This window comes from Phyllostomus discolor, chromosome 7 (genome assembly GCF_004126475.2).
Source record: "Phyllostomus discolor isolate MPI-MPIP mPhyDis1 chromosome 7, mPhyDis1.pri.v3, whole genome shotgun sequence".
Taxonomy (NCBI): domain Eukaryota; kingdom Metazoa; phylum Chordata; class Mammalia; order Chiroptera; family Phyllostomidae; genus Phyllostomus; species Phyllostomus discolor.
In genome coordinates this window covers 114,861,836-114,884,752 of record NC_040909.2, presented here as the reverse complement: position 1 = coordinate 114,884,752, position 22,917 = coordinate 114,861,836, and the positions used below count along the sequence as shown (strand labels likewise).

The 22,917-nt window shown below is 32.0% G+C and overlaps 1 protein-coding gene across 36 annotated transcripts in view; it reads right to left on the bottom strand.

Annotated features, from left to right (window-relative positions):
• The window catches only part of RIMS2 (regulating synaptic membrane exocytosis 2), a 463,509-nt gene that overhangs the window by 161,101 nt on the left and 279,491 nt on the right, over positions 1-22,917 (bottom strand). For 13 of the 36 annotated variants that reach the window (XM_028533564.2, XM_028533553.2, XM_028533554.2 and 10 more), the window contains 2 exons: positions 7,588-7,767; positions 6,577-6,686 (listed from right to left, as the gene is read on the bottom strand). In XM_028533564.2, the coding sequence (XP_028389365.1) occupies positions 6,577-6,686; positions 7,588-7,767 (290 nt within the window). Of the gene's footprint in view, positions 1-5,760; positions 5,794-6,576; positions 6,687-7,587; positions 7,768-16,676; positions 16,743-22,917 lie in introns of all 36 variants that reach the window. The other 23 variants (XM_028533566.2, XM_028533563.2, XM_028533556.2 and 20 more) reach the window with 6 other exon arrangements.

Below are 22,917 nucleotides of genomic sequence, written 5' to 3'. Positions count from 1 at the left end.
GGCCAGCTAGATGTCAGAAAACCAAAACCAACCAACCAAACAAACAAACAAACACCCTGCTGAGAGTACTTCATTAGTTAAAATCGTTAACTTAGTGGCCATTTGAAGCAGATAACAGATTGATATATTTAAATGCACTTAAATATAAAATGGCATTAAATGTTCTTAAAACTTGTTGAATCCTAATAATTGATTGAACACTTAAGAGGATATAGTTACTATTTCAGATATTTGACATGTATTTAAGAACAAAGGAACATATTCTTTCATAAGTACTAAGCAAAAATTACTGTGGTCAAGAAATAGATAATAAGGACAAATATGTAAATACACATTGAGAGCTCTTACATTTTTTGTTTTATAGACAATATTCATATTTTATAATGATTTAATTTTATTTATTTTGCTATATTATTTTTGCCTTTATAACATCCCAGAATGTTTTAAGAATTTTATACATGGGGGAATGTTAATGTATAATTAACACTCTACAATTAGAAAAATTATAAAATTATTTTAGTGCTAATTAGATCTTATATGTAACATTGTAGACATTATTTATAAAAGATTAAAACAGGGAACAAAAAATGTATTCAAGGCTGAAGGACATTTCAGCTACAATTCTAAAGTACAAAACTATTCATTTCTTGATTTGGCCCAAACAAGAGCAAACTATTATAGAGAAATTTTAGAATGTTGATTTTTTTTATATAACAATTTTAAATGCTGACATTGTAAAATCAATGTGTGTGACTATATTTCATTACTAATCACTACAAAACATATAAAGTCCTACTTTTTTGACAACTTGGGTGTGATGGGTTATAGAATTAAGTCATCAATAGTTATAGGAAAACTAAATATAAGTATTAAAACAAATCCTCTTTCTTACTCTACAAATCTACAAATCTACAAATATTATAAAATTGTTTAATGCTGTTGAACATATAAAGTTCATTTCCTTATCTACTTTAAAATTCTGCCTTAAGATATTTTTAGTTTAATTTTAAAACAATTTCTGAATTTAAAAAATATGTTGCAGTTTTGTAAATGCAGATAACATGACTATTACTGTTTTCCTCAGAATCTGATTCCTTAACATGACCAACAAAGCAAAACTTCTCATTTTAATGCCATCAATTTCAATAGAATAGGACTTTACCAGATTGTAATAATAAGGCAAGTATTTTAAAAACAAATTTCATATTCAGAACTATACTATAAAAAAGGAGGCAATTTAATATTAACTTAAATTGGGACTAATACTTGTATTTTGCACATTTAACTTAAGAAAGCATATTCATGCACATCACAAAAGTCAATATTGAGTGTTTAATATATAAAAAGGCACTATTAACTTCATATTACACTTGCCTTTTTTCCCATTATTAGGTGGGCTTGGTGTCTCTCCCTCATTGTCTTTATAACATTGAAAATAGACAATAGTGGTTAAGGATTAATACCATTAACAAGCCAAATAAAAATCAAGCACACCACAAAAGCCGACCTCACCCACTAGGGAAACAAATCCATGCACTAAACACAACATCCCACACTAATGAACATAAGAGTCAAGTACATCTTTCCTACCATACAAGAAAAGTAATACAAATAAAAATAAAATGAGGGACAATTAGTCATTTTATAAAGTTAGGAAGACTATAGTTACTTCTAATTTGAGAATTGATATAATTCACTAACTTAATTTTGAGAATAAGGTATAGGCGACAAACTGGTTGAACAAATGGGCCTCTTTGTCTTAATGAAGTTAAAAAAAGTGTTATTAACTATTGTTGAAGTTCTCAAACTAACACCTAAAAAACAACTTTACGGTGGAAGCTAATTCATAAACAGCGTGAAACCTTTCACTATTAGCATGAACTAGTATAAAATATTTAGGAATGAGCAATATGAAAATAGTAACTGCACAGCTGAAGTAAAGTTCATTCTTACAGCATTCATAAGAATGTTATTCCTATGGCATTTCAGGAAAATGAAAGAGGGTGTCATTCTAGTAGTATGCTAGAAATTCGTAAGAGAGATAGTTATACATATCTATGAACATGCATCTAAACTTGCCTTTGTTTTCATTATCAGAAGTATTCTGATGACTTTTCTCATCTGTATAACATTAAAAATAGTTACTGTTAATTAGCAACTGCAGCTTAAGAGGGTTCTGTCTTACGCTGCATACACCATTGAAAAATGCATCCACGAAAACACAACCCATGCACAACTTACACAACAGTATGGCTTTCACACAATGTTAAAGGGCAGGATAAAAGGAACATAAAATATAATTTAGTATTCATGAATAAGAAATGATAATGATATCTAAAGTTATTCTGCGTTGTTCAATGAAATTTAATTTTTTTTAAATGACAGCTTTGATAAGTTTAGGATTGAAGTCGGAGCTTCAAATGAAATAGTAAAAGGTGGATAAAAAAGTCTCTATATCTACTGATAATGTAATATTTTAAGTTTTGAAATCCTTTCAAGAACATTCTGAAAGAGAAAGTGGAAAAATTATGATATTTAAATATAATAGGGACTTAAAACACCAAAATGAAATTGTCACCAAAACCATTTAGAAAGAGCACTCTCAGGAGGAAAATTATGATGGTCAACAAATGTTAAAGCAATATTTAGTTGGGATGAAGAAAAGGACCCTATAGTTAATTGTTTCTATCTTAGGAATAAAAATTTATGGAAGAATGATGATAAGAGTGTTAAGAATTAAAATTTGGAATTTATACTCTGCTCTATATTTACTTGTAATTTGCCCCTACAAAATCAAAATTCCTGAAAGAGGAGGCAGGGTACCTTTACTCAGTGTAACACATGGTAAAATGTAGCATTTTAGTAGGTACTCAATATTTTTGAATAAAAAAGTAAACTGAATGTAAAGCTGAGGTAAAAGATAAGTGTAAATTGTGGTTAGAAGCATTGTCTATACTTTTAGTTTGATTAACCACTAGAAAAACGTTCAAATGGGTAAATTAAATATTCAATTAAGTTACCTAGATAGCTTATATAATATCTCTCCATTAAAAATTAGGTAATTTATTTTAAAATTAGTACTGAAAAATAATGTCCTTTTTATACACTTACAAATTTAAAACCTGTACACTTATAAATGTAAAATTTAAAAGTGAAAAGTCATGCTTCTGAAACATTCAATTATTGAGTTCAGCACACAGACAGACCTGCCTGGACCTCTTCACCCTCCTTTTCTCCCCCCTGCTCTTCCACATGCCCAGTTTCTTCATTAACTTCTGTATTTGCACAAGTAAAAGTAAAAAAAAAAAAAAAGACGAGATATGTATACTTATTACTTTTTGTATTAACTTAAGTGAAACAAAACAAAACACTGCAAATTATTTATGATATATTAGTGATTATTAAAAGACTAACAGGTAATTTTTAACAAGTTTCTAAAATGTTTTGGAATCAAAAAGTATACCTTAATAAATGATCATATTGTTGCCTTTTATAATGACTTTGATTTATAAAAGAGAAATTGTGGCCCCTAAAATATTTGCAATATGTGAAAACTGTGTAAAGTATACAAAAAACTTTTGTCTATGAACTTGGTACATTTTTATAAAACTAAAATTACAAAATGCCACTACATCAAAGTTAGAGGAAAATTTTAAAATATTAATAATGCCTTACAGTTGCCTAGTACATTATGCTTTCATTGTATTGCTCCTATTTTCTCTGGTTTTCAGACAAACGGGGATGACTAACGTTTTACCACCATCAAGATCAATATATATAAGGCTTTAAATTAGTTTAATTAACAGACTAAAATATAATCAAAACAAAAAGGTATTAAATTAGGAGTTGCTCAGTTTTTAGCCATTGAACAGGATTAAAAAATAAACATGTCATTACTTTTATTCCAAAATAATAACTTCTGATAGATCTTTAGAGACAATCTAAACATAAGTTGATTGAGACTATCAATTAATAGTCTAGTCTGGGTTATGTACCACCTTTAATTTCAGCTACAAGTTGAAGACTCCTAAAGAAATGTTATATATCTCCTTCATATATAAACTCACTAAGAAATTTACTTTGTGAATAAATTTAAAGCTAAAGAAAATTACATAACCATGTGTCTACTGATCTCCGTATCAACATTTATAAAAACACTGTTAAAATCATTTACAACTTTAAGTAAAACAAACAAAAACCAAAAAATCCTTTTATTTCACACTGGAAAGGACAGGAGAGGTTTTGGCTCTCTCTTATTTGTAAAACTGGAAAAGTCACAATCAGAGACATTAAAGGAAAACTGGTTTTAACAGACTCTATAGGGCAGAAGACAAATAGTAAATAGAATGTTGGCTGAAAAGCCCATTAAAAACTTCTCAATCCTGATTTTCAGTATCAATACTGGGTCAGTTTTCTGGTATATTTATTATTACAAAGTATTTACATACTCATATTTCAATAGACAATTGCTATAAAACATATTAAGATTGAATTCACAAAAAATTGTTATATAAAGTATGTTTCTGACTTCACATGCCATTAAAAAACATCAAAATTCTACCTTGGAATAAAAAAAATTGCATACATACTACACAACTTTCCTTCTAGAAAGTACTTCTAAAATTATATACCCCATTATAATGCAAATAATCTAGATGTATAGAAACGCTGCTAAAATCTTTTTATCAGGCCACATAACAGACCATGAGTCACTATAGCACTAAGCTGTTTAAAATCAAGGCACATAGCAAACAGAAATAACCACAAAGTAGAAGTTGATAAATCATTCAACTGCAACTAACAAGAACAAAACTTGTTCCAAGTTATATAAGGCAATAAAAGTATTGCTTTCCAAACGCAATGCAGTTGAAAATTTTTTACAAATAGGTTATAGAATACGAATTTGAATATAAATTTATAGAATGACAAGATTACTGTAGTGGTGCTTTATACACTACCTGAAGTACCTTTTCAGTTTTTAAATAAATATTTCATGCATTCATTCAACAAATATTTATTGAGGGCCTATAATATACCATTCTTCTGTGTGCTGCAGATTATTTAATAAATAAAACAGTTAATTCTTTAAAGTTACAGAGTTGATTTCTGAGTTGTATAATTGGCAGAGAAATTTTTATAGTCCTAGTAAATGACATACCCTGTATCACGACTCAGTGTTTTCTGAGTCACAATGTACTGTGGCAATGAATCTGTACCCATTTAACTTTGATATGCTGTCAGCAATCTTGCTACAACATGAAAATGATGGAGGAAATACAAACCACAATCACTATCTAATTCAACAACTTCCTTTTCTAGAAAGCCAGATCTAATCATTAAAAGATCATCATAAATACAAAATGAAATATATGATGATAACCATAACTAGACTAGGTGTGCATCCTCAACGACATAAACACAGACTGCAATTGATATCTTTGGTCAAAGTCTTGCAGAAAACATAGAATTCTGCTTAAAAGGCAAATGATATTTTTAAAAAGAGAAAATTTTATCTCACCATTTAAAAGAAATTAAATTCTTTGCATTCTTACTTGACTGAATCAGAGAAATTTAACTCCTTGGCATAATTTCCAAGTAAAAGAAAAGATGAACAGTTTACTAAAAATCATGAGACAAAATTATTTTGCTGTATATAAAACTATTCAACAGAAGAATATCAATTGCAGTGGGTTTATTTTTGCTTACAAAGCCCCCCAAAAAGGCTGTCAGCACAAAACAAACCCTCCTTAATGTACAGACCTTCATAAGGTTCTATCTCCTTGACTCCATTGTCTAGGAAAAACAAAATAAAAACAAAACAAAAAAGGGAACCAAAGCACAGGGGTTAAAAACAACAGAAATTTCCAAAGGTAAAAAACGTATCAACTATTAAAGAAAAGTTAAATGGTGATTTAATTTTTTTTTTGGCACAGCACATCCAATTATCACATAAAGAGACCATTTCCAAAATAACAATAAAAATTACTATATCCTATCATCACATGCTTTAAAGGTCCTTTAACTAACCAAGAATTTATAGATGTTTGGGGAGTATGTTCATCTGTGTGTAAGCAAATAATGCTTTTTATGCAAATATTTGAAAGTATTAAAATTATCAGTACAACATGCATCTTTTTTTGCATATTCATGATTACCTTTTTCTGGCACTCCAGTTTTGAGAAGGGTCACCACTGTTGTGCATCAGCTAACCAGTCCTTTGCAGTGTGTGAAAATTGATTTGGCTAGTTACTAATAAACTTTTTGTAACTATCAACAATTACATAAACTTAGTTGTAGCAAAAAAATATCATCCAACTGCTTATTAAATAAGAGCACTAAGTTTACTTTTAAAAATGTATTAAATCAAATGTATAAAATGCACAAGATCAATAATTTAGGTTATTTTACGTGCAAATATTAGAATTTTACATGCAAAATATATAATAATTACTGGCAAATGCAGCTAAGGCATTTAATTAATGAAAGAAGAAATCTAACAAAGGTAGTAAAAAAATCTTGATTCACCTTATGTTCCATGTGTATTTCCTATATGACATAATTAGAAATAAAACTTACTTCTCTCCAGTGTTCCCTTTGGTGGAAGTTGTGGAAGCTGCCGGCCCCTTCGTCCTGCCACTGGAGTGCTTGATGGGCTTGTCTGAACAGACCCAGTACAAGGATGAGACCTACAAGACACACCATTAATATTCACTTTCAATAGAATGAGTTAAATACTTTAAATACATTTGGTTTATATGATAGCTGTATAAACACAATTTTAAAAGAAGTTTGGCTGCCGATTAAAAGGTTAGGAAAGTAGACACAATATGGATATTTGGATGATTATCTAAATAGCCAAAGACATTTAAACTTTTGTGTAATATGTATACATACACAGATACATGCACAGGAATCCTACAGTAAAATACATGGAATTATTAATGTAAATTAATATTCTATCCATACAAAAGCAAGAGGAGAATTCTGCAGCTCAAAAAACAAAAGGTAATGCTTTACATTGTTTTCTCTCAGATTTCAAACTCTTAACTCTAAAATCTCTCCCTTGATCCAAAGAGATTTTTACTCAGGCTTATAACAGATATCCCTTTATTAGAAAATATCTGATGAAACTACAAATAAAGCCCCAAATAATTCAAAATTTAGCTAAAGAAGACAATGATCAATATATGATATTAGTACTGATAAAAGAAACTAAAAATCTAGTTTATTTGCCATTATGATGACTATTCCAACAGTGATGTCTAATGAACACAAACAATTTCTCATTCTGTAGGAGAAGAACATGATAGTTATGAGGTGCATTATGTGGGGATTTCCCCAGGACTCCTGATAAATGAGAAATCACAAAACAAATGCAGTCAGGACAGTTGTTAAACATTTTACAATGGTAGCCACACACTATTATATCCGCTGAATATAAATAGTGTGCTTACACTGAAAAGGTTAGTATCAACCGTTATTAGTGATCAGCCAGGGATGATAGAAGAGACCATTGAGCTGTTGGGAAAATAAAATGGTGTGTCGGTGAGGCACAGGGGAAGTTAGTCTGAGTGATGTATCTTTCACCTCGATAAGGCAGGTGAAGGAGGGGCAGATCTTCCCGTCATTAATGAAGGCATCGACCTCATGAGGTTTGTGTCGGGACGCTCAGTGGATCTGGAGCGGGTGGTGGTCCGCTCTAGCAGAGGCCGCTGTTCTGTTGATCTGGATCTGTGATATGGCTGTCTATCTGCTGCTTCACAATCCCTGAAACGTTAGTCAAAAAGCAGCTCAGTTGATCTTTTGTGCCCTTCTGCTGTTTGGTTATGATGCATTAAACTGATTTTGAAAAAAGTAATTGCTTAAAGTCACTGAGTATGTAAGAAGAATTCTCTTCCCCAACATATTCTGAGAAAATTCTCACTAAACTTTTAAGATTTTCTAAGGAACCCAAATCTGTCTTTAATAGCAATTCTCAGTGAAGATAACAGAAATTGTTCAGTTATCATCAACGACAAACCAAACTGCCTGCTTTCCAAAGGGAATTGCCTTCGGAACATGTGAAATATGTAAAGTATTCTATTTTAAAAGAGTTCAATGAGTTTTTCTAACCATTTCAAAGGAGTGGAAAAAAACCATACAAGCACTATTCTCAAGTCCCTAAGGCTGTTTACCAAATAAGATATAAAAAGGCTTTCAACACAATCATAGCATACTGATACATTCAAACAGAAACTCAAAAAGTTGTAAGAAAACAGAACTACTTTGCAGTCTGTAGCCATATTTAAACACGGTCCACAAGAAAAACCACTGTAGGGAAAACTGGTCGATCAGCCAGTCCCTGCCTTCTGTCTCAGTGCGCTGTAGTGGTGATGTCAACCAACACAACAACTCAGAATGGGCATGAACTGAGTGAAATAATAATGGTTCTGAAACAATGTGATCTCTTTGACCACAAATAAACCAATATCAAATCCTAGTCCTTGTTGAAAGAAGTGTACTAAAATTTAAGTAATCTATCATTATTGTTTTTTTTTTTATCTGTGGAGTTTAGCCTAATGCTTTTACACCTAACATGTGGCCCATAAATGCTCTGTAATACAGGCCCATTATCAGTGAGACAACCCTAAAAATACCAGCTTTGACTCTAGAACTCCAAAGTATCGCATGATCCAACGTATCCTTCAAATCAAACTATCACCTCTCCACCTAGTTGTAACCGCAGAAATGGAAATGTTCATGTACTATAGACAGATGGTAAAGCAAGACTAATGTATCAAAGATGTCCACTTTACCAATACATTCTCTCAATCTTCTTTTTGATAATAAAAATGGGAACAATTAAAACAATAAGAAAATACAATTTCCCATATGTAATTAATTGTATGGCATATAATTTCAAACCAGAAGATTAGATGATATTAGAAAGTAAATTTATTCTATGATGCATCTTATCATTATCTTACACTTTAAATTCATAAGGTAATATATGTCAAATAATTTTTAAATATTTTAAGTCCATGTACCATAGTGTAATTGATTACCTAAGATAATTTTAGTGTTTTTATATAAGTGTATCCAGAATATGCCAAAAAATTGAGATTAAATGTAAATACATATACAATATTCAATTACTGGTCAAAGAGAAGCTAAAAGGCAACTAGATTGTTTAAAAACTCATGGTTCTGCCCTGGCTGGTGTGGCTCAGTGGACTGAGCACAGGACTATCTACTGAAAGGTCACCAGTTCGATTACTGGTCAGGGCACATGCCTGGGTTGCTGGCCAGGCCCCCAGTTGGGGCTGTGTGAGGCAACTGATCTACATTTCCCTCACACATTTCTCTTTCTTTCTCCTTTCTCCTATCTCTAAAATAAATAAATAAAAAAATCTTTTAAAAAAACTCATAGCTATATTTTTATTCTCAAAAAATGATTTTAGAGAAAACACTTTTCTTTAGAAATAAATATGTTCAATAACTTGTTGAATGTTCTCAGTGTACATATCTTTGAATATCTTCATTACAAGAGCTAATCATAATCAAAGGGATATACATATCTTAGAATCCTTAAAACCCATTTTTGGAGAGTTTCAATATTTATATTATTTTCAGGTTTCTTATCTCATTAGAGAACACATAGTAACAAAACTTTATGGAATATCTATGACTACCCAAACAGAAATTTAAGCTATTTCTTTCATTTATACAAAATTTGATTACTTCTGATCCCATCAAGCAATTTTCCCAAGTGGAAAGTGAAATGTTAGGATATACACTTTCACTTCTTTGACACAATTTTTAATAACTGAAATATATAATTGTGAGCGAAATCCACAGAATCATTTGAATTGTGTTACTATGTTCTATGTCCTTTAAAAGGTATTGTTATTTATAAAGCAAATGGGCCATTCCTTAGGAAATATCCTTTAGAAATATATCTTTTCAGTGAAAAAGGTGTTCAAAGACTACAGTCAGTTTTAACTTTTACTTATGTTGTCTCTCCATTTCATAAATTACAAGACTTCCGCAGTGTGAAATTTTAAAAATCTGTTACTAAGTAAAACATGAAAAGAACCACAGAAGGAGGCAGAAATTTCCTGAAGCGCTCCACCATAGTTAAGAAGAATGGAGAGCTACTGTATTTTAAATTTTGATTACACAGTAGAAGGTCAAGATAGTTCCTGCTCCCACAGATGCATAAGCACAGGTCTTACTAGGTAAGAACTAAAGTAATTGCTGAGATTACTGAAAGCAGCCAACAAAGCCTAAGTCTCGTATACAATGCCCAGTGTCATAGCGGGATTTTTAAGGGATTGAGATATAAAACTTGACAACCTGCACCTAATTTCTTAGTGCATTTTTAATTTTAATTTTAAGCTAATATAAACAATTCTGAGTAGTAGCAGCTGGGATATAGGAAATACTAGATTAACCATTTATAATGTCTAAAATACTTTAGTGCCTACCCAGGATTCTTAACTTGGAGTCTGTAATTTAATATAAGTAATTTCTTTTGCCACCCTACTTATTCACTTTATCTTATGCATTTTAAAATAGTATACAAAAAGATAGTCATATGTTTTAGAAGAATGCTAAAGGGTAAGTCATTTAAAAGTTTAGGAACCATTCAACTATGTATTTAAATCTTTCTTAGGTAAATAATTAGGCTGCACTTCAAAAAGTGCATTAATATATGTCATGATTCTATCTTTTTAATAAATAGTTTATATTTTCTAATATATGTTTGAAATAAAGTTCACTTTTTAAAAATTATTTTATTGTTGTTCAATTACAGTTTTCTGCATTTAGCCCCCACTACTCCCCCAAACCCAGCCATCCCCATCTTTCTGCCACCCCCCCAACCTTGGTTTTGTCCATGTGTCCTTTGTAGTTGTTCCTGAAAACTGAAATAGTTCACCTTTTATATGTGCCAATTACCTGGATAGATGACTGCTCTGCCACATTTAGTGGCCACTATTCCAAATTACAAGCATTTGGAGAGGATACGGCTGAACAGTCCCTCTGCAAATAGAGCTAATTCATTCTGACTGATAATAATATAGTAAGAACCAGTATTTGTTACATTAGCTTTAAAAATATATGATAGCACATGATTTTGAGATGAGAATTTCTAAAGAAAAAATAATTTTTTATAATCTTCCAGTGAAGTTGTCCCTTTGAGTCATTTTTCCTCTCAGTATAGCTGCTCTTGAAAGATTTAAAAAATTTCCAAGTGCACTGGCTGGTGTGGCTCAATGGGTTGAGGGCCACCCTGTGAACCAAAGGGTTGCTGGTTCAATTCCCAGTCAGAGCACATGCCTGGGTTATGGGCCAGGTCCCCAGCTAGTGGCACGCACACAAGAGGCAACTGCACATTGATGTTTCTCTTCCTCTTTCTCCCTCCTTTCCCTTCTCTCTAAAAATAAATAAATAAATCTTTTAAAAAATTTCCAACTATATGACACAGCTTCCTACCTATTTCTTCATTTTTGCTACTTATTTACTTTTTCTAAATCAAAGTACAAGGCAGTTACGCAGTCTAACAGGATGAATAGGCCAGTGGACATTCTTTTCTATAATCACTTATATCAGCCATCGCAAGGATACAACTTCAAATCAACATAAGCTCAATATAGAGTATATTTCTCTAGACATGACAGAAAATAGTAATGTACTCAAAAAATAAAAAACAACCAGTACAATGCAAAATTTCAAAGTAATACTCAGATATATCAATGAATAAGTCACTGAATGTAAATTAGATCTTCTAGTCTATGCTAAAGCAGTCTTACTTCATGTTTATATTGTAAATAATGTCATAAGTAAATCTAATTGGTTTTCCCAAAAAATAAACCTGTAAAAAGTAAAGATGTTTAGGATTTTTCTTTTTATAAAGAAATTACGAGTTTATAAAGCTGAAGTCTTTTTAAAAATGGATGTGTCTCTGGAGAACAATAAATATAATCTCAGGAATGGGCTAAGAAATTCCTTCCCTGTATCTGCATTGTATATGGTAAACTGATTAACACCAAAAGCATTGTAATTTTGATAAGTTATCTCGAATGTCTAGAGATTTTCTGAACATCAGTTGCATAATATAAGAAATAAATGCATAATACAATTTTTAAAGGAGACATTTTAGGATAATTAATACAACATGGCCTCTTGATGTCTTCTATCAGTTCTCAGCAGCCTCACCTGGGAATTTGGTCTTACACAGTTGTTAACTCTGAGCTTAGGCCATTCATTTAATGTGCACTGGGTACGTTTCTACTAATTTTACAGTAAGCTGCTTTTTGACCCTGTAGACTGACTCATCAGAATATTGGCTAAAAAGGTCATGTTTGGAAGCAGCAGTGCTAGGTCACTTCGCATGTAGAATTTTTTGTCTTGAATAAATCTGATTGGAAGAAAAAATGTCAAATGAAAGCGCTAGAAATAACAGAAAATAGACCATGGCAAAATGTTAGTTGGAAAATTAGCCTGGAGTCATTTTATGGAGATCTGAAATGCCTAGTTAACAGGTTTAGACATTTCATTTAATTAAATAAAAATTAAACCCATTTAATTTTCATTTAATTATTGATTGATTCATTTAATTTTCCATTAGAGTCACCAAAAACTTCTGAACAAAGGTACTTTTACGTAATGAATTAAGAAGATGAATTCAGTTGTAGTATATAGAATGAATTAGAATAGGAAAAGGCTGATGTGTAGTAAGAGTGGTAGAAATCAAGAAGGGATAGATGAAAAATATTATAAATAACAATGTACAAAATATACAATGTACAGTATTAGAATATACACACTATATAGAGTTATATAAACAGAATGTTAGGGTTAGAAGGAATCTCAGAAGTCACATAAACCACTCTTTCATTTTAGAAATAAGCAAACTAAGGCTCACAGAAACAAAGCTACACAATTAGATATTTTCTGAGCAAGAACTTGAATTGAACTTTCTGATTTTAAAGCCTGTTAACTTCTTTGATAGCAAAAATGTTTTTTTCCCTCACAATAATGTTTGACAAATCACCATATGGATTAAATGTAAAAATGAATAAACCAAAGAAAATACCCCTGAAATTCCCAGCCTCCAAAATAAAATGATGATCTATGATCAGAAATAGAATTCTTGAGAGGGAATGACAGTAACTTAAATGTCACATACAGAAATTAGATAGTTTGAGAAGTAACTGTATAGTATTAATATTTCACTATTCATAGATTCATTCATTCGATACTATTTATTGTGTTCATATTATGTGACAGGCACTATATTAGGAGTTAGACGTTTTGGTCAAAGCCATGGCAATGATAGGAGAGAGGATGATGTATGGTCGCTAAGTTGAGGACATGAAAAATAGAGGAGACAAGAGCAGTCAAGGAGTAGAATGAGAATCAGAATAGTACTTCATTAGAGAAGAAAAAAAGAAGTGATTAATAATGACAGATGCAATGAGGCAACAAGGAAAATATACAAAAAAGATATGGTAAACAATAACCATGGATGAAATAATTTAAAATAAAGTGCTGGGCAAAGGTCAAACTATGGAGGGCTATAGCTTAGGAACTGATGGAGTCAAGGATGCATATGTAAAAATACATATCCAAGAAACACAATGAGAGAGAGAAAATTCTCAAGGTAGCTTAAAGGTGTGGCAAGATAGAAAAAAAATATTTTTTAAAAGACTTCAACAGTAACTTGAAACAAAATCATTAAAGAGAGATTAAAATGCAAGAGAAAAATGAAAAAATTAATGGAGGAAAATTCCAGAGCTATTAAGAAAGGTTACAATGAAAAACAAACAGAAAATGAGCCATGATGGAAAAGAAAATAGTTATAGGAGAAAAGAAAAAGATTAATAGTAATGCAAAGGAACACGGCAAAATGGAGTGTAGTTCATGAGATGTGCTACTTGAATCTGATCACATTTAAGGGCTCTCAGTAATACTTCCCTCATAGGGCACCTGTAGGAAACATCTATAATCCATGCAGGAATCTCATCCTTTCGTGACTCCACCAGCTTTGTCAGAATCCCTTCTCTAATCAGGGTCCTCCTAGTCATGGCTTCAGATACCTTGAGAGAGATGAGACCATTTGCTGCCTGTCTTCAAACTCGTGGCACCCTCAGCAATACTGCAGATGTATAGATGTAGGGTGTATTGATTAAACATCTATTAATACATGTTTATTGTCCAAAGGGGAGTTTTCAGACCATGGTAGTACCACGGTAGTAATGTCACCTTGAAATCTAGGCTGGGAAACTGGAACTTAGAAAGTTGTAACTTTCATTCTTTTTCTACAGCCCTCAATAAAAGAGGTCACCTTTCCTTCAAGTGTTCTATTATTTTGACTCGAGTAGATGAGTTAGGGAAAATTTGGATAATTTAGTTCAAAAACAGTTCTGCAAGAGAAAAAGATTGATCTAGATTTGAACTTTGCCCAAGAGCTACAAGAACAATGTAGCCTAGAATTGATGATATTTCTGAGAATAGATTAAACCTCTGGATATGTAAGTAAAGAAAGTGGAGACAACTAGGGAAAGATAAAGGGTCAAGAGAGTGGAGTTCCGCTATTAACATAAAAGAACTAGTGAGGTAGAAATAATTCAACAAAAAAAATGAAGAAGAACCATGTAGTGTTCTGGTCCAAGAGCAGAGTATTTGAATTAAGATTTCAAAGGCAGAACAATCTCAGGCGATGATAAGATTCAGAGTACGACCATGGGAGTAACTAACTGAAGCAAACTGCAGGTAAAATTCACCACCTCCAATTTGAAATAGTCAGGGAAGAAAGTGGGTGCTGAATAGATCATTCAGGTGAATTCTAACATGAAGCTGATGGCAGAAATTGTGATGAAGACTAAAGGCAGGTGCTAAAATCTTCAGTGATTGAAATAGCATAACCAAGAGGTCAAGACATGACACCAACATGGGAAGGGTAACAGGTGGTTGTGCTCTGCTGCAGTACTTGGAGAGGTACAGAAGTTAAAAACGAGAAGCACAGAATGCTGTGGCAATAAGTATAGGAGAATGGGGAGATGATAGGGAGATGATAGGAGATAGGCTCATAATTTGAATCATTTAAATGACAACAAATCTTACAGTTAGATATTCAAAAACTGGTTTTCTAAAACTGATTTTCCTACTGGGTTTTACTTTAACACAAATATTAACAATATGTTTACTGGCCACAAACAAATTCATGGTACCAGGAAAAAAAATCAGAAATGTGTCCTTCAAAATAGGTCAGCCAGGTTGAGAATTTGGTATTATGAAATTAATAATCAACCTAGAGCTGATCAAGAACTGATTCTACCCATGTTGACTTATTAAAAGAATAAGTAATATGAAGCCCGATAAAACATGTGGTATATGATTTTAACTTACACTGAAGTGCAGAGATACTGGAGTAAGTAGAATAAGCCTATAATCAGTAATGTCTCATTCATGTCACCCAATTTAAGAAAGGTTTCAGCCAATTATAAAAACAATTATATAACTACTTTTTCATATATTTTAAGATAAATGTATAATCATTGCAAACAAAAAATACAAAGTAATACTTATTTAGTATTGAAGCAAAATAACAGAAAAGAGATGGAGAAAATGCAAAAGAAAATTAAACATAGTAATGACCACTATAACATGATAAACTGAAAGGCATTACATTTCAATTACATTTACTGAAAGACATCACAAAACTTGAATTATTAGGAATATATTGTTAATGGTATCTCTATGTTCCTGCCACATTAATCTACTTCATTTCAATCCTTAGAAATTTACTCATTAGTTTTTTCTAAACTATTTTATTATTAGCTCTTAATGAACTAAATTAATAGCATAAAAGCGGTTATACATAACTCGAACCACTTCAAAATGACAGTCAGAGTGAGTACAGCATCTGTTTCCTGTCCTATACTACCTGAATCACATTATCACTGCCATTCTCTTCCCTACCTATAGGACCTCGAAATGCTTTCACTGAACTGACTCAAATCCCTAATGCTACATACAGGCCTTCTTTCCCTTCTTTGTCTAGTTAATCCTCCCTTCAGTTAAATGCCATGTAATTTATTATTTCCCTTCGATGTAAGGGGAATGGTGGTAGATGAAAAATGAGCAAAGATCTTCCCACAGACCCAGTATTCTCCATGGATCCAAAATCATCTACAACAATGACCACAGAGCAGATCACAGCCACCTTTGACAAGGTAACTGTAAACTGATCGGTTCAACCTAAGCACTTTAAGCACTGACTCCTCGACTATGGAGGAAGGGAGGGAAGCGGGTTGTCAAGCTGTGTACACGAATCCACCAGTATTGTCTAAATATCTAATCATGAACTCTGCTGAGAAAGGTGGACAGTCAAATGTAATTAAACTGTTATTCTATCCTTCTAGGAAATTAAAAGTTAAATCGTAATTCCTGCAGAACTAAATTTTTAGATCATCACGGAGATAATCTTAACTCAAAAGGAAGTTGTATTTTTTTTATCATACTACAATTAAAGGCTTTATACATGTTTATTTTCTACTACTTTATAAGGATAACATATCTATATTTCATTATTATTGTATATATAAAAACAGAAATAGAACTGAATTATATCATATCAATAGACAGACACATGCAATCCTATGAACAGACTCAAGTGTAAGAAAAATATACCTGCCGTCCCTGTGATGACGTTCAATGGTCTGACTGTGTCTGGAGCGAGGTAGAGTAAGAAAATGACTGCAGGCATGGCAGAAACAAGAATACAGATGAGACTCAGGAAAGAAATGAAAGGCATAGTTTAATTTTTAAAAGCGAGAATAAAAAAAGATAAGCAGATAGTAAGCAAAGTAAATGAAAATTGATACTGGAAAGCTTGCTCCTTTGACCCAATATCCATTATAATAGGTCAGTGATAAAAGTTAAACTAATCTAAGTATTCTAAAATGCAACAAAATGTAACAAACTGAGATTTAAACAAATTATATTCCAAAATAAAATCTTATCAATAATTACTCAAACATCTTCAGCACAATCTATAAAATGTTATAAAATATAAATGCTTTCCAATTTTTAGGAGGAAAGATAAAGAGAAAAATAATAAAATAACCAGAGAGTTTAGGAAGAAAGTAACGAAAGAGGCAATTTCTAATACTTATCATACTAAGGAGATTTATTTATAAGGTAATTATTTCTTCTTCTATCATTAATGATTAAAAATAACTAAAGGGCTTTATAAATTCCATTTAGTAAAGAACAAACTGATCCAAATTATCTCTGGTTATTAATTTTATTAATTAAATTTATTGGATACTACCCATTTTTCCACTCACTATTTTTATTACATTTATTACGTGCTCTTGGCTCTGCTGCATCTCACGCCTCGTAGCCCCCAGAGCCGTCAAAGCAGCGCACTGACATTTTACCCATCTGTAGTTGGCTTTCTTCTTTGCATAACACTTTAAAATTTTTTTCCATTTTCTTAAAAATCTTTATTGCTGAAACATGTAATTCTGGCAGATGACTGTTGTCTTTCCAAAAAAATGGAAACCAACCTTGAACTCTCTCAATTTCCATTCTTCTCCCTCCAAATATAGAGAAAGTATACATTTATATCTTCACTTGTCCTTCTCTTCTTCACCAAAGGAACTCCTCTGCTTGTAATTCTACTTCGCACATGGCCTTGCTTCATTCATTGTTGCCCACAATCCCTCAAGTGCACTTAATGCTAAAAATAAAACCTTAACTAAACTTGACCTTCCTCTCAAGCCATAGTATCTGACCCTCCTTGATTACTGCCCTCTACAAATCTCTTGAAGCTATTTTGTGAATATTATCTGTGAAATCCCCAAAAAGCCTTTAATCTCTTCTTGATCTTCATACTACATGTATCTGTGGAATTAGATAGACATTGATTTTCCACCTTTATTTCTTGACACTTCTCTCTTTTTTTCTGACAAATTTTTTTCTGGTTTTAACAATAGTACTTTTTAACACTTACCTATGTGTCAGGCACTCCACTAAAACTTTGTCTACTTTATCTCATTTACTTCTTGTAACAACTCTTTGAGGTAGGTTCTAGTATTTCCACTGACAAGATATTGAGGCTACGAGTGCTTGCCCCTTAGCCATATAGTAAGCGGCAAGACTTGGTTTCAAACTCAAAACTTCCTTAATACAAAATTCAGGATCTTATTATTTATACATATGACTTGGTTTCTTGCCTAACTGCTTCTTTACCCATTTCATTTACTAAATTCCCTTTTTCTGTATTCCTCTGATGGAGTGGTTTCCCAAGGTTTAATCCTGGACTTTCTTTACATTCTTATTGGACAACATTTGTTTTTATAGTGTAAACCCTCACTATGCTTTAGCCTTAATTTTTCCTTGGGTTTCACGGCATGTGCCCAGCTGCTCTGCGGGCTGTCCACGTGGCTGCTTTAGTGTCACGCAGACTCTTCTGAAAACAGGTGCTGACTGTGGAGTTTGAGCAAGACATCTGCCCATTTAGACTTCTGGTTCTACCTTTGTGAAATGACGGGGCTGGAGCAGTAGTTCTCAAATTTTCTTTTTGAGCAGAAGAGCACTTGTTTTTGCAATAAATATTGTCTTGAACGTACACAATGAATTAAACAAATAAAGTAAGTTACATTAAAAATGGCATTTAATCCAATGTGTTCTAAATTTATAAAAAGTTGAGCAGATTAGTTTACTGTAAGAAAAAAACATAACTAAAAAATTACTACATTTTGAAAAGCAAAAAAATGAAATCACACATTCTAAAATTATGATAAAAATATCACTATTCAAAGAATTGAATTAGAGCACTAATCAAATTTCTTTACACACTTTGATTCTTATTAAGTAATTAAATCTTTAAAGACAGAACAAAATCATATTTATAATGCATTATCCTTCCATAGTATTAAATTAGCCCAAATTACCTATTTTAGAGACCACCAGACACATAAAAAAAAGACTGCAAAATGAAAAGATAAAATATAATACCCTTAAGTAACTAACAGTTTTTGAAAGCTAAGTTTCAAACAATCTCAACTTAATATAAAACTTTTTGCTCTGTCTTTAATATTGGTAATGTTTTGCTACTCTATAGTTCCTAAAATATATTCATATGATTTAACTATGTTAAAATATATTTCTAAAATGTATTAAAGTGTTGAATTATTTTCATAAAGTAATTTCTCTTTACATTTACTTTTTTTACTTTCAAACTTTCAGAGATATGTTTTTGCCTTATATTTGATAACTGAGGGGCCAAAAAGACTATAATTAGTCATAGGTTTGAGACTTTCAGTTAGCTGGTTGCTTAATAAAGAATACATAAATCTTAAGTGTGTCAGGTATTTCAGAGATCCATTTAGTAGGGCATTTTTCTTTTTAAAGTATAAGCGCATTAATTGAATCCACAGAAGAAAGTTTATGAATATATTTTTTGCTGGTGTTAATTATATGTTTTCTTATGCTAAAAGTATTGACAAAATCATTACATAAATTATAGTGGGCTGGGGGGAGTAAGAGAAAGAAGAATTTTTTAGAGGTTTTACTGATCCTTATCTGAGGATACGCTTATTGATTTTAGAGAGAGAGGAAGGGGGAATAGTGGGGGAGGGAGAGAGAATCAGAGATGTAAGAGAGAAACAGACACTGATTGTCTCTCGTACTCACCCTGTCTAGGGATGAAACCCACAACCTACATATATGCCCTGACTGGGAATTGAACCTGCAAATTTTTTGTGTGCTGGACAAGGCTCCAATGAACTTAAGCTTCCAGTCCAGGACAAGAAGCAAGAGTAGTCAACCCATTAAGAGCTGTAGGCTTACTAAGGGACTGCTCATTGGCATGGAGCTTTGAATCAATTTTTGCAGTGACTACCAGACGTCACAGCATCCTACTTATGCAGAAATTTTCAGGACTGTTTCCCACAACCAATCAAAAGTAGCCTAAATAGTAATGTCACTGCCTTACAGATTATGCACCTATCCTACAACTGTCCCCATTTCACTTCTTCCTACCCCCTTATCCATATCCCCTTATCTGTTCTTTCAAGAAAAACCTTACACCTTTCTTCCCTGAAACATAAATCACCTGTCACCTCCAGGACAGTGAACACGTTTGTCTTTTCTACCCAGCCCTGCTGCTAGTAGTTTAGACCTCATACTGCAGGACCTGGTCCCTTTCTGGCTAGCATTTGGCTCGATAAAACATTTCTTTCAGAAAAGATTTTGGCCATGAAAGTTCTTTGTTTAACTCCATGCACCCAAAAAATTCTGGCCTCTAAAATACACATAATAATTCTTGCTGCAGGTAATCTCTGACATCTTACAGGAGTATTATCTGGTACTCTATACTTATTCCAATAGTAAATTAAGTCACATAAACAAATAAGCTCTTGAAATGATTTCTCATACTAAAGCCACATAGTTAGCCACAGGAAATTATGTTCCTAGGGATAGTAGTTATTGCAGTTTACTAGAGAAACAATGAAGAGGAAAAATGCCATTTGCAGTTCATCTTTCTGGCTAACACCCCTGCACCCAAGTTTCTAAATTACTTGTAAAGAACTTTTTTTTCCAAAACAAAATAGGATTTTGACTAATGATAAAAGAGTGAGGTATGCAGAGAAATAAAGATCCAATCAAATTTTGATACATGCATTTTTTATGTTACCCATAAGAAAAGGTATGAATACTGTCTCTCCTTCTTATACCACTTAAGTTAACCATAAATTAATGTCAAATAGCATCAATTCCCAACCACTACAGTCAATGGAAAAGCCATTATCTACATGCATAACTTTTCAACATGTCCCCACGTCCTGCATCCTGCATACTGGGTCTTTCTGATATATGTACATCTTCTGCCTGTGTCTTTGCTCTTGTCTTTGGCTGAATAAACATGCTCACATTTCAGGGTCCAACTCCTGTCCTACATTCTCTACACAGCTTTTTAAAAAATATCTGAATTGGCTCATTTCTCTTTTTCTACTTAACTGATAAGCACATAACATGTAAGTTATTTGTAAGACAAAAGATCCTTTTGAATATTAAGGATGTCATATTTTCAGAGTATATACTATACAATTGGAGGCACTGTCTCAATCATTGTGCCTCCAAACCCTGTAAAATTGGTACTTATATTATAATTATATAGATAAGAAAATCAAATTCCAAGGAGGTTAATTTTCCCAAAGATACATGGTTAGCAAGTAGTAAAATACCTAAATCCCAACCCAATACCATTTGGATCCAAATCTTATGAAAAAGTATTCAATAAAATACTGTTCTAGTCCAGTGCATCAATTCTTACTGACAAGAAAGGTTAATGCACCATGCAAGATGCCTAAATATACTTATTATTTCAAAGGAAATTTTCTTTTAGACTTTTTTACCAACTGGTTTTAAATATTGTATTTTTCCTATTTACCATTTATCCTCCTTATACTATCCCCACCCCCACCCTTCAATTACCACACTGGAAATTTTCTTTTAGAGTTTTTAATCAACAATGTGATCTATTGCCTCTATAAAATGCTGTTCATGTAAGTTCGCTGTAGAGTATTCTTAGCAATTACATAATACATAAAAATTACAATGCCTTCACATACATACTATTAAAATATTTTAGAATATTAGGATAAACAGAAATTAAGAACCCACTGTTTAATGTTTTGATAGACTATGTGGATCATACTGTACATTTTTATTTTTGATTCCTTATGTTAATGAATAATGATGGCACAGATAACTCAAAAATAATATATTAGACCTGGTTATGTAATCCTGTTTAAATTAATTTCTATTTTACTTCAAAAAGGACTTAAAATAGTTCATAATTAGCCATAATTATGATCTGGTAATATATGGCACTCTAAAAGAGTAATAAAACCACATAAATCAATTTCTCCAAAACTCTGAATTACTTGAAATTTTTTTCTAAACTAGAAGACTCATAAAGTTATAAAGGAAACAAAAGGCTTAGTCAATATTTTTTCATGAACCCTAAGGGCCATTTGCCTTATTGATAAAATATTATGTGTTTGCATAATAGTGATACTCCCTGTGTTCAAGTATAAGTCTAGAGGCTAATTTTATTCCACTCTTCTCTGCAAGATTTAGACCATTTTGTCTTCAGAGATAATATCAAGTCCAATTTTCATTAAAAGAAAAACTTAAACTTGAAGGATTTAAAATCATTTCAGACTTTCCTGTCTCATCATTTCCTTAAGCTTCCACTAAACAAGGAACTTGAGAATCACTATGTAAATAGTTTCCAGAAATGATCAAACTCATTAATATTCTATTGGGTAACAGAGTACTCATTCACATACCCTAATACGACTCTTTCCAGCTTCTAAACATGCCCCATAGTTATCTTTCATTCACTATTATTGTTTTTGGTAAGCATAAATTTCTATACATAGAATATCTACCATTACACCTAAAGACATAAATAACTATGAAAAAGTCAAATTAAAATTAGTAATATACTATATTAACTTTCATTCAATGCTGATAAAGATATTAATTTGGAAACTTTCTAATTTCTTCTTAGATTTCATAGTCAATAGCCAAGACTGGTATGATACTATTACAAACTGAGATCTTCCATATCTTTTCTTTCGTAAGTGTGCTAAAAGACAACAAAATTATAAGCATGAATTGAGTATAACCCTAGATTTAGACAATACAATTAAATTTATGGATATTGACAGCAATATCTCAGATCAGTTTATTTAAAAGCCTCCAAGTATTTCTGTTAAAATTAATTTAGGATATATACAGAAAGATTTTTGAGTTCCTTGTTATTTTATCATAATGCTCTTTAAATGGTATATTGTTTTCTTTCCTTATCTCAAACCCACTTGTTAGCATTTTTCATCCTTATATACAATCA